The sequence below is a fragment of the Paroedura picta genome, chromosome 6, assembly GCF_049243985.1.
Source record: "Paroedura picta isolate Pp20150507F chromosome 6, Ppicta_v3.0, whole genome shotgun sequence".
Taxonomy (NCBI): domain Eukaryota; kingdom Metazoa; phylum Chordata; class Lepidosauria; order Squamata; family Gekkonidae; genus Paroedura; species Paroedura picta.
The window spans coordinates 63311761-63324986 of record NC_135374.1 but is presented as its reverse complement, the minus strand read 5'-3'; the positions used below and the strand labels follow the sequence as shown (position 1 = coordinate 63324986).

General features: G+C 40.4%; 1 protein-coding gene across 2 annotated transcripts in view; it reads right to left on the bottom strand.

Annotated features, from left to right (window-relative positions):
• Positions 1-13226, bottom strand: part of PDE9A (phosphodiesterase 9A) — a 94277-nt gene that overhangs the window by 64997 nt on the left and 16054 nt on the right. For both annotated transcript variants that reach the window (XM_077342791.1, XM_077342792.1), the window contains exons 2-4: positions 7579-7649; positions 4994-5071; positions 4002-4045 (exon numbers count right to left, since the gene is read on the bottom strand). In XM_077342791.1, the coding sequence (XP_077198906.1) occupies positions 4002-4045; positions 4994-5071; positions 7579-7649 (193 nt within the window). The remainder of the gene's footprint in view (positions 1-4001; positions 4046-4993; positions 5072-7578; positions 7650-13226) is intronic.

Here is a 13226-nt window from a genome sequence, read left to right as displayed (position 1 = left end):
TACTGCACCCATGGAGCGGTTTACAGATTGATGATACATCTCAGACATCCTGATGCTGTGTATTAAGAAGGAATGTGGTTTAATTTATTTAGTCATATGGTCTTAGACCAGAATACAAAGGATATAAACATAATGCTGGTGAGACTCAAACATTTGAAAAGTTTATGGATATATTAAAATTAACCTAAAAGATATATAACTCATAGGTTCATCCAAAGCTTTACTCAAAAGAGCAATCAGTAGAAAAGCTGATTAAAGTGATTTTGCTTTCCCCCTTGTTATATGACAGAAACACAGCTGTATAGGCTAATTTCAGGAGGAAACCTTTTTAGAGAGACAATTACCAGCAAAATGCTCCAATTTGATCTAAATATGTCATGCCTTGTCATAATTTGGCAAGTTAGCCTTGATATAAGATTGCCAGTTGGCATCAGTGTGGTAGGTTACATCTTTAATTATTAAACACACTGTATTTGAAGTCCTGTTTGCCATCAGCACAATAAACTGGCTGATCTGTCATGAGAGAATAGCCACATTCCCAGTTTCTCACACGAACCTGCTACCAGGACAGCTGTATAAATCTTTGCAGATCCAACATTTCTAATCATATTTATGTCCCGGAAGATCAATTGTTGCTGTCTTTGTGTGTTTTTCTGGCTGATTAAAATATTCAAATGGTAATCAGAAGAACATAGACTTGACAACTGATGGCTGCAGAGAAGGATGCTTCAAAGTAAGATGCACAAAACAAAAAAAGTTGACTACATTACAGGTCAATGCTCCACAGAAAAAGTGGGGCCTCCATGTGATTTCCCACGTCCTATCATGGAAGACATTGTGACTTCCTGTTTCAGGATGTCTGTTAAGTTCTATCATTCAAGAGTATTTTTAGGAGTTCTGAAGGAACTTTCTGCAAAATAAATCAATATGCAACCCAGCCACATTTTAGCCTTTGGGTCATTGTAGGGCTTCCATTTCAGCATTACAAGCAGGGCAGTATCACATGAAGACCAAGGGTTGGCAAGTGCATTTTAATTTGTGCCATAGTTATGGTTAGTTATGGCATCACTACATTATTTCTTAGAAAAACCCAGAAATGACATAGAGTTTCTGGCAAGTCCTAGAACTATCCTAGAATCATAGAATAATAGAGTTGGAAGGGACATCATGGGTCATCTAGTCCAACCCCCTGCACTATGCAGGACACTCACATCCCAATTGCTCATCTACTGTAACCTGCCATGCCTTTGAGCCGTCACAGAATCAGCCTCTCTGTCAGATGGCTATCCAGCCTCTGTTTAAAAATTTTCAAAGATGGAGAACCCACCACCTCCCGAGGAAGCCTGTTCCACTGAGAAACCGCTCTGTCGGGAACTTCTTCCGGATGTTTAGATGGAATTTCTTTTGAATTTATTTCATCCCATTGGTTCTGGTTCATCCCTCTGGGGCAAGAGAGAACAATTCTGCTCCAAAAAAGAGATAAGGTTGGTCTGACATGACTTGTTCTTGCGAAACCCATGCTGAGTCTTAGAAATCACAGCTCTCAGTTCCAGCTGCTCAAGGACCGAGTGTTTGATTATTTGTTCCAAATTTTTGCCAGCTACAGATGTCAAGCTGACGGGTCGATAAGTACCTGGATCCTCCTTTTTCCCTTTCTTGAAGATGGGGACAACATTTGCCCACCTCCAATCGTCTGGCACCTCACCTGTTCTCCAAGAAGTGTCAAAAATAATGGACAAAGGTTCAGAGATGACATCTGCAAGTTCTTTTAGTACCCTTGGTTGCAGTTCATCTGGCACACTTTTTTCATTTAAAGAAACTAGGTGTTTGCGGACTGTTCCAACAGTGATCCTAGGCCACCATTCCCGTCCCTTGTGTTGTGTTACATTTTTGCCACATTGATCACTATTTCCCTCACAAGAGAAGACCGAGGAGAAATAGGAGTTAAGCAGTTCAGCCCTCATTATCTGTTATAATTTCACTTTCTTGTCCTTGCAGCGGTCCTATGTTATCCTTATTCTTTTTCTTACTTGAAATATAACTAAAGAAGCCTTTTTTTGTTATGTTTAGCATTTCTTGCTAGCCTAAGCTCATATTGAGCTTTAGCTTTTCTAACACTCTCCCTACAATTATTGGTTATTTGTTTATACTCATCCTTGGTAATAAGGCCTTCCTTCCATTTCCGAAATGACTCTTTTTTATTCCTCAAATCTTTTGACAACTGCTTATGGAGCCAACTTGGCTTCCTTAGGCTCCTTCCATTTTTTCTTCTCAAGGGAATTGTTTGTGATTGAGCCTTCAGTATTACACTTTTAAGAATTTCCCAGCCCTCTTGGAATCCCATCTCTTTAAGTCTTTCTGGCCACGGGACTCTACGCACCATACCTTTAAGTCTATGAAAATCAGCTTTCCTGAAGTCCAGTCTAGACGTACGACTATGTAAAGGTTTTCTCTTTCCCATGATTGAAAATTCCAAAAGCACATGGTCACTGCTACCAAGTGTGCCCACTACTTCCACCTTATCTACCAGTTCTTCCCTGTTGATGAGAATCAAGTCTAAAATAGCAGAGCCCCTGGTTTCCCTCTCTACTTTCTGGGAAATGAAGCTGTCAGCAAGACAAGAATTTAACGGAGTTTGCATTTTTAGCAGAATTGGCCTTCCAACAGATATCTGGGTAACTGAAGTCACCCATGACCACTGTTTCCCCCTTTTTTGAAAATTGTGTAATTTGGTCTAGGAGTATTTCATTCAAGTCCTCTGACTTGCTTGGTGGTCTATAGCAGACACCCACAATAATACCACTCTCATTTCCTACTCCTTTTATATTTACCCAAATACACTCAACTGAACTTTCATGCTCGGGTACCTGTATTTCTTCACAAGTATAAAGATTTCTAACATATATTGCTACACCTCTCCCCTTTTTTTTCTTGTCTGTCCCTTCTGAATAGATTATACCCCTCAGTTTTAGTATTCCAATTGTGAGTATTATCCCACCAAGTTTCTGTGACTCCTATTAGGTCATAGACCTCTTCCTCTATTATGACTACTAGTTCCTCCTGCTTGTTTCCCATACTCTGTGCATTGGTATAGAGACATCGTAGTCCATCCTTTGTGTGCCTCATGGTTTTGGTTTTTGAACGTCCTTGTAAGCTAGTAGTTCCCTGCTTATGTAACATTCCCTGTAGATTTGAGATCTTCTCATGTTCAGATCTTGCCATCACACCAAGTTCTGAATTTATGTCTCTCTTTGTGTCTAGTTTAAAGCCCCCTTCACCAGGTGTGCAAGGGTTCTCCCAAAAATACTTTTTCCATCCCTTGTGAGGTGCACACCATCTCCTGATAATAGCCCCTCATATTGACATTGTTGACCATGATCCAGAGATCCAAATTGTTCCCGTTGACACCATTGTTCCCGTCAACACCATATATCACTTTTGAGGTTTTCTTGGAAGTTATGTAGCTCCAGTTTCCTGCCCTCAGCAGGTGATGTGGGATAAAGCATTGGAAATGTGGTCCCATGGCATGGATAGCCCCATTGTTACTACCACTGTTTTATTTGTATCCCATATTTCTATTGAGGAACTGAAGGTGGAGTACAGAAGCACCCCTCTCCTAATTTATATACATGACATCCCTGTGGAGTGGATTAAGCTGGGAATATGGCTTAAGTGGTCTTTCATAGCAGGGGTTTGTGGGCAGTAGCCTTGTTGTCCCCAGTGCGAGGTCAACTGTCTAACCAATACATACACAACAGGCACTTCAGTCTTATTTGAAATCACATGCTTAGAAAGGTAAAAGGTGCTTTGTATAAGGGCACAACGTTTTCTGGACTGAATCTCCTAAAGGTAAAATATTATACAACAACCCATTTAAATACAAAATTACAACTGTTAAGACGTCTAATATTTTTTTACATTATTCTGAAATAAACATTTAACAAAATAAATATTTAATGGCAATAAGATTTATTTAAAAGGTGGCTAAAAGAAACATTTACCTGTTAACAGTCCAGTGGCCATAGGTATTACTTTGTATGGAGTACTACAAGTGACAAAAGAAAGACCATTAAATCACATATTTTTCTAATGACACAGCTGCCATGATGAAACATGGAAGAAAGAACTAAGGGTGTTCTCTAGCTTGCTTTTAAATATTATTTAGCCAGAGAAAAGAAGAGTGCACATTAGCTGTAAATCCATTTCCCTGCTGATGCATAAGAGGATTTTGCCACTGTTTGAACAGTACTAACAAAATCTCCACTCCTGCAGCTATTCAAAGATCACAGCAATATATTCTCCATTTGACAGCCTCACAGTTCAGACTAGCAGAGGTGGTGAGCAGACCTTGACTTGGAGCAACATCAATTGTAGAGGAAAAACAAAGCCAAAGCAGTCCGCTAAGGGGCCTGGAAAAATTACAAGGTGTTTTGGACAAAATACAGGGTCCTTAGAGTATGTGTTAATGAGTGCACACCTTCCAAAATGTCTCTGTGTGGAATACTGTTTTTGTTTGCTTTTTCTAATGGGCAAACAGAGCCTGAGAGGATAAAGAACTGTGAGCTCCCAGAGGAAGATGGGTGGGATGGAAAAAAGACATCTGTGCATTTTGTTTTACTCAGATATCCACATATGCTTTAGTATTAAAAAAACAAAACATTAAAGGCCTTTATAGTCTGAGTAACTTTTGTTGTGTCCTACTCTGTGTTGCTGTGTTGCCTTATTCCAAGCAAGCATGCTTAGGTTGCCAATCTGGGGTCGGTAAATTCCAGGAGATTTTAGGGGAATGGAATGGCCTTAAGCAGGGTATAATGCCATAGATTTGGCCCTGCCAAGCAGCCATTTTGTGCAGGAGAGCAATTGAAATTCCAGATCTCCAAGCTCCACCTGCAGGTTGGTGACCCTAACATAGGTACACAAACTCACAAATACTACAGGTGAATAAGTATCTCTACTTTTAGAATTTGCCTTAATTCTAAAACAATGTGCCTACCTTTCTGAGTTTGCTGGCATAGTAGGATCAATAGACACCATGCAGTCATCTGCTGTGAAAAGTGAAATGGTTGTATTCCTGAAAAACAACAGTTAGGTATTTATAAAAATATTTATATCATCCCCTTTCCGCTCAAACAGTTTAAAAGACAACTGTCAGAACTAACTATAACAATTTAAATCTAGCATCTAAAAAACTGAAAGAAACAATAGCACAATATAGCATCAACAAATCAAGGCAATGTTGGGGGTGGGGGATGGGGGAAGCAAAATGAATTTAAGATGAATGGTGTATAAATAATAAAATTGGCCAAAGGACTAAAAAAGTATCTCAAAGTTCAGTTCTGACTTGATGCTGGAATATCTCGGAGTGTCTTGGGGGGTGTGTGTGTGTGTCTGTCACATGCACAGTTTGGGCACTACAGCTGGGAAAGCCATTCATGAGCCCACAAGGATATGGACACATAAAGTAAGTTTAAGATTTGAAGCTCATGTACAACATCATCTATTCGGTGATGGAAACAAGGAGAGAAAAGGGGGGGGGGAAGGAAACCCAGGTAAAATGTCAGTACCAAAAGGTTCAAAACTGGATTAAGAATGCAGATATTAATCAACCAACTGAAACACACAAATCTATAACTGTGCACTGGACAATTTTCTTCTCTTGCTAGCATGCATTTTCCAGTTGATTCCAGAATGCTTATTTATGCATTTATCCCTCCCCCCCACACACACACACAAACAGTGGATGACTTTATATGGATGATCCTGAAAACAATGTAGGTGTAAAGAGCAAAACATCAGTGTGGAAAAGACTATACTGCGGTGCAGAATAGTTTCCTTCGTATTATACACTGGCTTTTATAGGAGCATGGCAAGGTCATGGCTTGAAAAGTAGAATTAGCTTTGTATTCCTTTCTCTCTGTGGCTTGATGACATTATGATTCTTATTCCTACAGCATCCTTCTGAATGCATAGGTCAAACATCATCACTGGCCAGAACATATATTCAGTGTCATCCTTGTATTATAGGCAGCATGCAGACATACAGGATAGGAGACATGGTTTTTGGGTCAACCATCACTGTTGCTAGTTCATGAAGCTGCATTATACCAGATCAGACCATTGGTTCCTTTATCATAGCATTGTTTACTCTACCTGGCATGGCTTTCCAAAGTCTTTCCTGACACCTTGTATCTCAGTTCCTTTTAACGGCTAGATCTGGGATGTTCTTCATGCAAAGCATGTACTCTACTACTGAGCTAGTGCCCCCAGCATTAGTCCCTGATCCTTTGACTTGACAAATGAACAGCAAAGGGCTGACTCAGTTTTGAATATTCGTGAGGCTGTATTTATATGAAAAAGATCTGTTTAAACTGGCTTTCTTTCAACAGTTTGTGAATGGCTTAGATTGTTAAATGAAGCCTTTAAGGCAACAGCCTGGAATGTTCAATGGCTCAGGCTGGTGACGTTGCTTGACCTACATTAAAGGATGGAGAGCAGATATATCCAGCATCAATAGCAAAGAAAATCAACTTGGCTGTACAGTTTTATGGGTCACACTTTTTAATAACTTACAATTTGTAAAAAGGTTAACATGAGATGGTGCATGTTGCAAATGTGCATAGCATGTGTCTGAAGAGAGTTATAAGGATATTAGAAAGTTTTCTCTATAATACTGTTATCTGCTACATTCTTTAACAATATTATTAGCCATATATGAAGCGGTTTATAATTTATCAACATTTTACAATTTTACAAATTAATCTTTAAGACAGAATGTGAATCATTAACTGTGTAGGTGACTCAACCCTCAAACTTTTTCAGATAAGATTTCAATAGGGTTGCTTCAGATAATGAACTGGTCCCAGTTTTTCTTCCAGAAGATGAGTTTAACGATTGTCACCAAGCTTTCTGAAATCTTTTACCCCAATGTTATTGTGCAACATAAATCTACTCTGCTACCTATGTCACCTGGAGTCAATAACAAATGCATTTTGTCCTATTTTTAACATTCAGCCCTAGATACTTGCATTGTATTTCAGCACTTCATTTTGACTTTCATACTTTCTGTATCATTATGAAATAAAACCTACAGTGCCACCCTAAGTGGACTTCTAAGCGCAGGGATTTTTATGCATTTAGAAGGGTGTGACTGTGCTTAGAATAGCTAAAAGAAAACAAAAGAGGAGGTGCAGGAAGATCCATGATAGGATCTTCCCAGCATCTTTTCTCAACGGAATTAGAACCCCATAGAGAAGACGAGAGGAGTTAAACCCTTTTGCCTTCATATAGTGTTGCAAATCAAAACAGCGTGCAGTTATAGCCTTGAGGAAAAGGACAGATACTCATCTGTTGCCTCTGAAGGTTAATAACAGTATGCTCCGCCCCAGTTTTGATCAGAGCAAATGTGTTGGTATGGGAAAGCTTTGTAATTTGTCTTTAAAAGGCAAGAGGATATCTATAATCTCTCTCACGTCTAGTTTGACCCCTAAATCTTTGGAAACCTTTGTTATCTAACAACCTCAACATCAATAGCATGAACAAACAAAAGAGGGGTATTCAAAGAGAAGATAATTTAATTACCTTGGTAGGCCCGTTGCAATGCAGAAGAGTTCCATAATGTCTCTTGAGTTACAGTATTTGCTGAAGGCCACCTTCCAAAATAAATAATAGTATTTATAATACATAATAGTGTTTTGCTTAATTATTAACTTTCCCTCTTAAATACTATTTTCAATCAAGAGAGCAAGGAATAAATATCTGCCAGAATAGGGGAGTGAGGGAGATAAATGACTCAGAAACAAATTCCAGGGGGGACAGTTGAAGCATCTTAAAGACTAACTATATTTATTTCAGCATAATGGAAACAACTCTAATGCACAATGAAATATAAAATAACAATTTCAGTTCCACATATCCAGGCCCTTTTGCACATGTCTGTTCCCTTGTTTTCACTGTGCATGTCCATTGGGTTTTCTTTTTCATTCTGCATTTTCCCTCACTTTCACTCTGCATGTCAACATAGGTTTTTCCATTCTGCATTGATTTTCCTTCCTTCAGAGCTCAGTTTGCTTTCAGGTTAGAATCATAGAGTTGGAAGGGGCCATACAGGCCATCTAGTCCAATGCCCTGCTCAACGAAGGATCAGCCCAAAGCATCCTAAAGCAGGGGTGGTCAACCTGTGGTCCTCCAGATGTGCATGGACTACATTTCCCATGAGCCCCTGCCAGCAATTGCTGGCAGGGGCTCATGAGAATTGTAGTCCATGAACATTCGTAGGACCACAGGTTGACTACCCCTGTCCTAAAGCATCCAAGAAAAGTGTGTATCCAACCTTTGCTTGAAGACTGCCAGTGAGGGGGAGCTCACCACCTCCTTAGGCAGCCTATTCCACTGCTGAACTACTCTGACTGAAAATTGTTTTCCTGATATCTAGCCTATGTCGTTGTACTTGTAGTTTAAACCCATTACTGCGCGCCCTTTCCTCTGTAGCCAGCGGAAACAGCATCCTGCCCTCCTCCAAGTGACAACCTTTCAAATATTTAAAGAAGGCTGTCCCCTCTCAACCTCCTTTTCTCTAGGCTGAACATTCCCAAGTTCCTCAACCTATCTTCATAGGGCATGGTCCCTTGGCCCCAGATCATCCTCGTTGCTCTGTACCCTTTCAATTTTATCTACGTCCTTCTTAGGGTTAGGTGTTTCCCTGGGTGTTATGAGAGTGGTTTTTGTGGTAGTTTTTACCGAACTGAAGATAACTGTCTTTCAGAGACCACTGCTACACCACCCATGCTGAAATTGTTCATCCCCATCTGTTCCTTCTTCCTTCCTACGCTCTTCATTGGTGCATAATTGACAAGGTTCCCCATGATGTTCTGCTGGCATCACATCAAAATCACAAGATGTCATAGTCCCATTGTATACGGCACTGGTCAGACCACACCTGGAGTACTGTGTACAGTTCTGGAGTCCTCACTTCAAGAAGGACGTAGATAAAATTGAAAGGGTACAGAGGAGAGCGACGAAGATGATCTGGGGCCAAGGGACCAAGCCCTATGAAGATAGGTTGAGGGACTTGGGAATGTTCAGCCTGGAGAAAAGGAGGTTGAGAGGGGACATGATAGCCCTCTTTAAGTATTTGAAAGGTTGTCACTTGGAGAAGGGCAGGATGCTGTTTCTGTTGGCTGCAGAGGAGAGGACACGCAGTAATGGGTTTAAACTTCAAGTACAACGATATAGGCTAGATATCAGGAATAAAATTTTCACAGTCAGAGTAGTTCAGCAGTGGAATAGGCTGCCTAAGGAGGTGGTGAACTCCCCCTCACTGGAAGTCTTCAAGCAAAGGTTGGATACACACTTTTCTTCGATGCTTTAGGATGCTTAGGGCTGATCCTGCGTTGAGCAGGGGGTTGGACTAGATGGCCTGTATGGTCCCTTCCAACTCTATGATTCTATGATTCTATAAGCTCCAGTAGAGCTTAGGCATTTAAAGTTTTATTTTTATTTTCCAGATGGGCTAAGGTTGGGGAGGAGGAGGGGGGAACAGCCCACACTGCTTTACAAACCTAGTAGTCTGAGTGCAGGAAGGAGAAACAGGCATCTGTGCTTCTGGCACTGAAGATCCTCCTTTTGGAACGCTGTGCATTGACCAGGTGAAAGAGCCCACCTGCACTGCCATACCTGATGCATTTGTGTTGTAGTATAATTTGGAATTTGTGAGGGGGGGCTCATTCTGACCCAGCTCACTTGCCGTGCAGGACTTCATCCCTGATGAAATCCCTCCACCTGGCATGCTGGCTGAAAGTTGGCCCTGACTACAAAGAACCCATTATCAAAGAGCCTTCCCCTTTTTGTGACCACAGAGAATTTTGATTTTTAAAAGAATGGGGTAAGTGTGGGACATGGCAGCACTATCACAATCCAGCCCCACAGCAAGATGCCTGCTTTACCTCCCCCCTCCCCATGCTCAGACTGGATTCAGGCTTCTACCTACTCCAGTTCATTGATAGAGAGTAAGGTGTGCATGCAGAAAAGACCTTGGAAAGCAGAACCTAAATTTTTATACTATGTCTATCTATTTGTACCAGGTCATATCTAGAGACAGTGAGCAAGAGAGTCCAAGTAGCTATATCCTTGGCCAAGGATACAAGACCGAATGCTGTCTGTTAGTTTAATCAGAGTCCAGTTCACATCTTTTAACCAGCCGAACCAACAGAGTCTGAAGGACAGAGCCAAAGAGTAGTAGGGGCAGTCCAGGTGAAAACTGTTCAAGCAGTGCATAAGCAAGGCGGGGGGGGGGGGGGGACACAAGGAAGGAGATGTAGTCCAAATCACCAGAGTCCAGTACTGGGTAGCAGTATCACAAACCTGGCACTCCAATGATGTTCTATCAGATCAATCCACTGGTGATGCCTTCAACAAACTGGTGACCCCCCTCCACGGGCTGGTCTGGAGGACAGGCACTATCAGGATTGGAGCTGGCATGACGGGTGGGGTGTCAGCCTGGCTAGGCCTAGACTGATCTTCCTGAGCAGAACCTAGAGCCTGCTGATTACATCTTGGATCCTCTCTACCTGCCCCCCCCTCCGCTTCACCTGACAGCGACAGTGGCAGCTGCAGAGCAGGTACAGACATGACACTATTTTTATCTTTAAATAAAGCAGTAAGGGCAACTGGGGAGGAGTTAGGATGGGTACTGTTCGGGATAAAAAATCGGCTCCTGATTCGCCCCTCCGAGTGGCACTCAGGGGCCAAGTGGCCAATAGGGAGCCATGCAAAGCGGCCAATAGGGAGCCGCGCAAAGCACATATTCTGTGCAAACGTACCATTTCTGGTATTTATTAAAGCCTGAAGAATGTTTCAGGAGCTTCTCAATGCTAAAAAAAGTTGCTAAAGGCTGCACTAGCCTATCTACATTTTTGTGTAGATGAATTTTAATGAATTTTCTAAAGTAACAGCATTTTTTACTATCAAGGCTTCCTTTTCATCACTTTTCAAGAAAAACATGTTTGAAAAATAGTTGAGATGTATAATTGGAACTATACTCAACAAGATGCTTCTGAGCAATGTCCATAGCAGGACAATGTCCATTTGCCTGCTAAAAGGAAAGTAGTCAAAATCTTTGCTTGCACATCTTGGAGGCATCCAATAAAGAGATCCAGTTTGGCCCACAAAGCAAAATACGAAGGATAGGTCCCAGATATGGCAGAACGATAAAGATTCTAAACTTAAAATTCCAAGTTTCTTTCTTTATTATGGAGAACAAATGCTTAGACCAAATGACAATGCTAAAATGAGGTTCCAAATTAAACACCCATTTTCAATCTACACATTTTTATCAGTGGCATTCCTTAAAAATTGTAATCTATATGCCTTTCTATTAGTAGATATCCTACCATGATAATTCACACTTATAGTATGAATGCTGCCATTCTTCTGGAGACCCTTCTAATAAATTTTAAATGGGGTCTCCATCTCATTTAATTTGATTTGGCAAGCAAGCAGGCAGATCTGTAGGAATGAAAGGAGGGAATAAAGGTAGCGAATGGCACGTTCAAGAGAGATCAGTTAAGAAAAAATGTTGGATCTTTGCTTTCTGTGATAAAATCACTGATTTAGGATTTGTGATATCTTGAATATCTTGATTATGTTAAAAAGAAATAAAAACTATGGGGACCTTGATGGACAGCACTATAAAAGACAGTTTCCAAATGCTGAAGTAACAGTGAACAAAGGGTTAAAATTCCCCACAGAGAGAGCTGGAGTGATGAGTTTCTCCAAGTACTCTGACTGGTCAGCAACAGCTAAGAGGGAATTGATATAGTAGCTGTGTGCTAAAGAAAGTGGGATTCTGATTCTGGTTGGCATACTGACATAATCTGTCTGTTATTAGCTGACCATCTGCTCCGAGTAGGAATTTGAATGGAAAGAATTTTTACTAAAGCCTGAAAGCCGATCTACACAGTGGCAAAGGGAATTTGGGCAGTGAGCTGATACTCCCGAATCAGACTAAAAGGACAGAGAGAAATTTTTGTAAGGAAAGGATGAGGAACCCTGCCCAATGAAAATGGGGAAATCAAGTATGAGGATTTCTTTATATGTGTGTGAGAGAAAACTTGTTTCAGATATAAGAGGGAAACTGTTCTAGTATTTCTAGAAACCAGCAGAATTCAGTGGAACTCAATAGATAAAGAGACAAAGAAGAAAACCAGACATGTTTTGAATAAACACAATGACTATTTTAATGGGGATTTTATTAGGGTTTTATTGTTTTAGAATTTTATGTGTAAACCGCCGCAAGGCTATGGCAAGTGGCAGTATAGAAATAGAATAAATAAATAAATAAATAAATAAATAAATAAATAAATAAATAAATAAAACCTCTTAGTGCCAAGAAAACTAAAATCTAAGAAAAGCTTAAAGGAACCTCTCAAGGCCTGTAACATTTTTAACTGTATTGTATCTGAATTGTATTTTAAAACTTTGAGTTCTTATTCCAATATCCCGTTCCTTCTATGTAAAATAAAATCTTATGTTTATTAGTTAACTATGCCTCAGTGCCCTTCTGACAAGGATTTAAGAAAGTGGGTTCTTACAACTTCCATTAATGTTCCAGGGCTGAGTAAAGTCAAGAAGCCGGTCAGTGACAGGTTGGGACAGTCAGTTTTATCTTATAACAAAGAAATCACTCTACAAGGACAACTCAGCCTTTGAGGAAACAACACTTTATTTTGGATGGAATTTTTTTACCTCAAAGTTGGGAAGTATGTTGGATCAGTCACAGAAACTTACTATACACAAGTCTGACTTCTCTACATCCCACTTTTTGAAGCATATTCTGACCATGTTCTGATATTGGAAGTCAGGTCGACAGGGGGAAAATGGAGTAGTGAAAGGGCTGAGTTTAGCTTCCTCTGACCACAGGGTCCATTTTTGTTAAAAAAGAAGAAAAAAAGAAGAAGCAAGAAACAAAAAAGAATTCCTTCTTCACTTGAGAATAGTGCAAAAGGCAAGAAAAGCTCACTCACAGGCATCTCCATGCCTCCCTGTGTTCACTGGGTAAGAACACATTTTAAATGCCTGTGGAACAGGGACTCTTTCTGCCTGTAATGAGAAAAGAGAGTCCAATAGGTCAAGAATTAAATACCTGATACTATCATCCCAGGAGGGCTGTTTACTATGCAGTGTGTTTACTATTGAAACTGATGAAGATGTCACTTGAATAATTTCCTAAC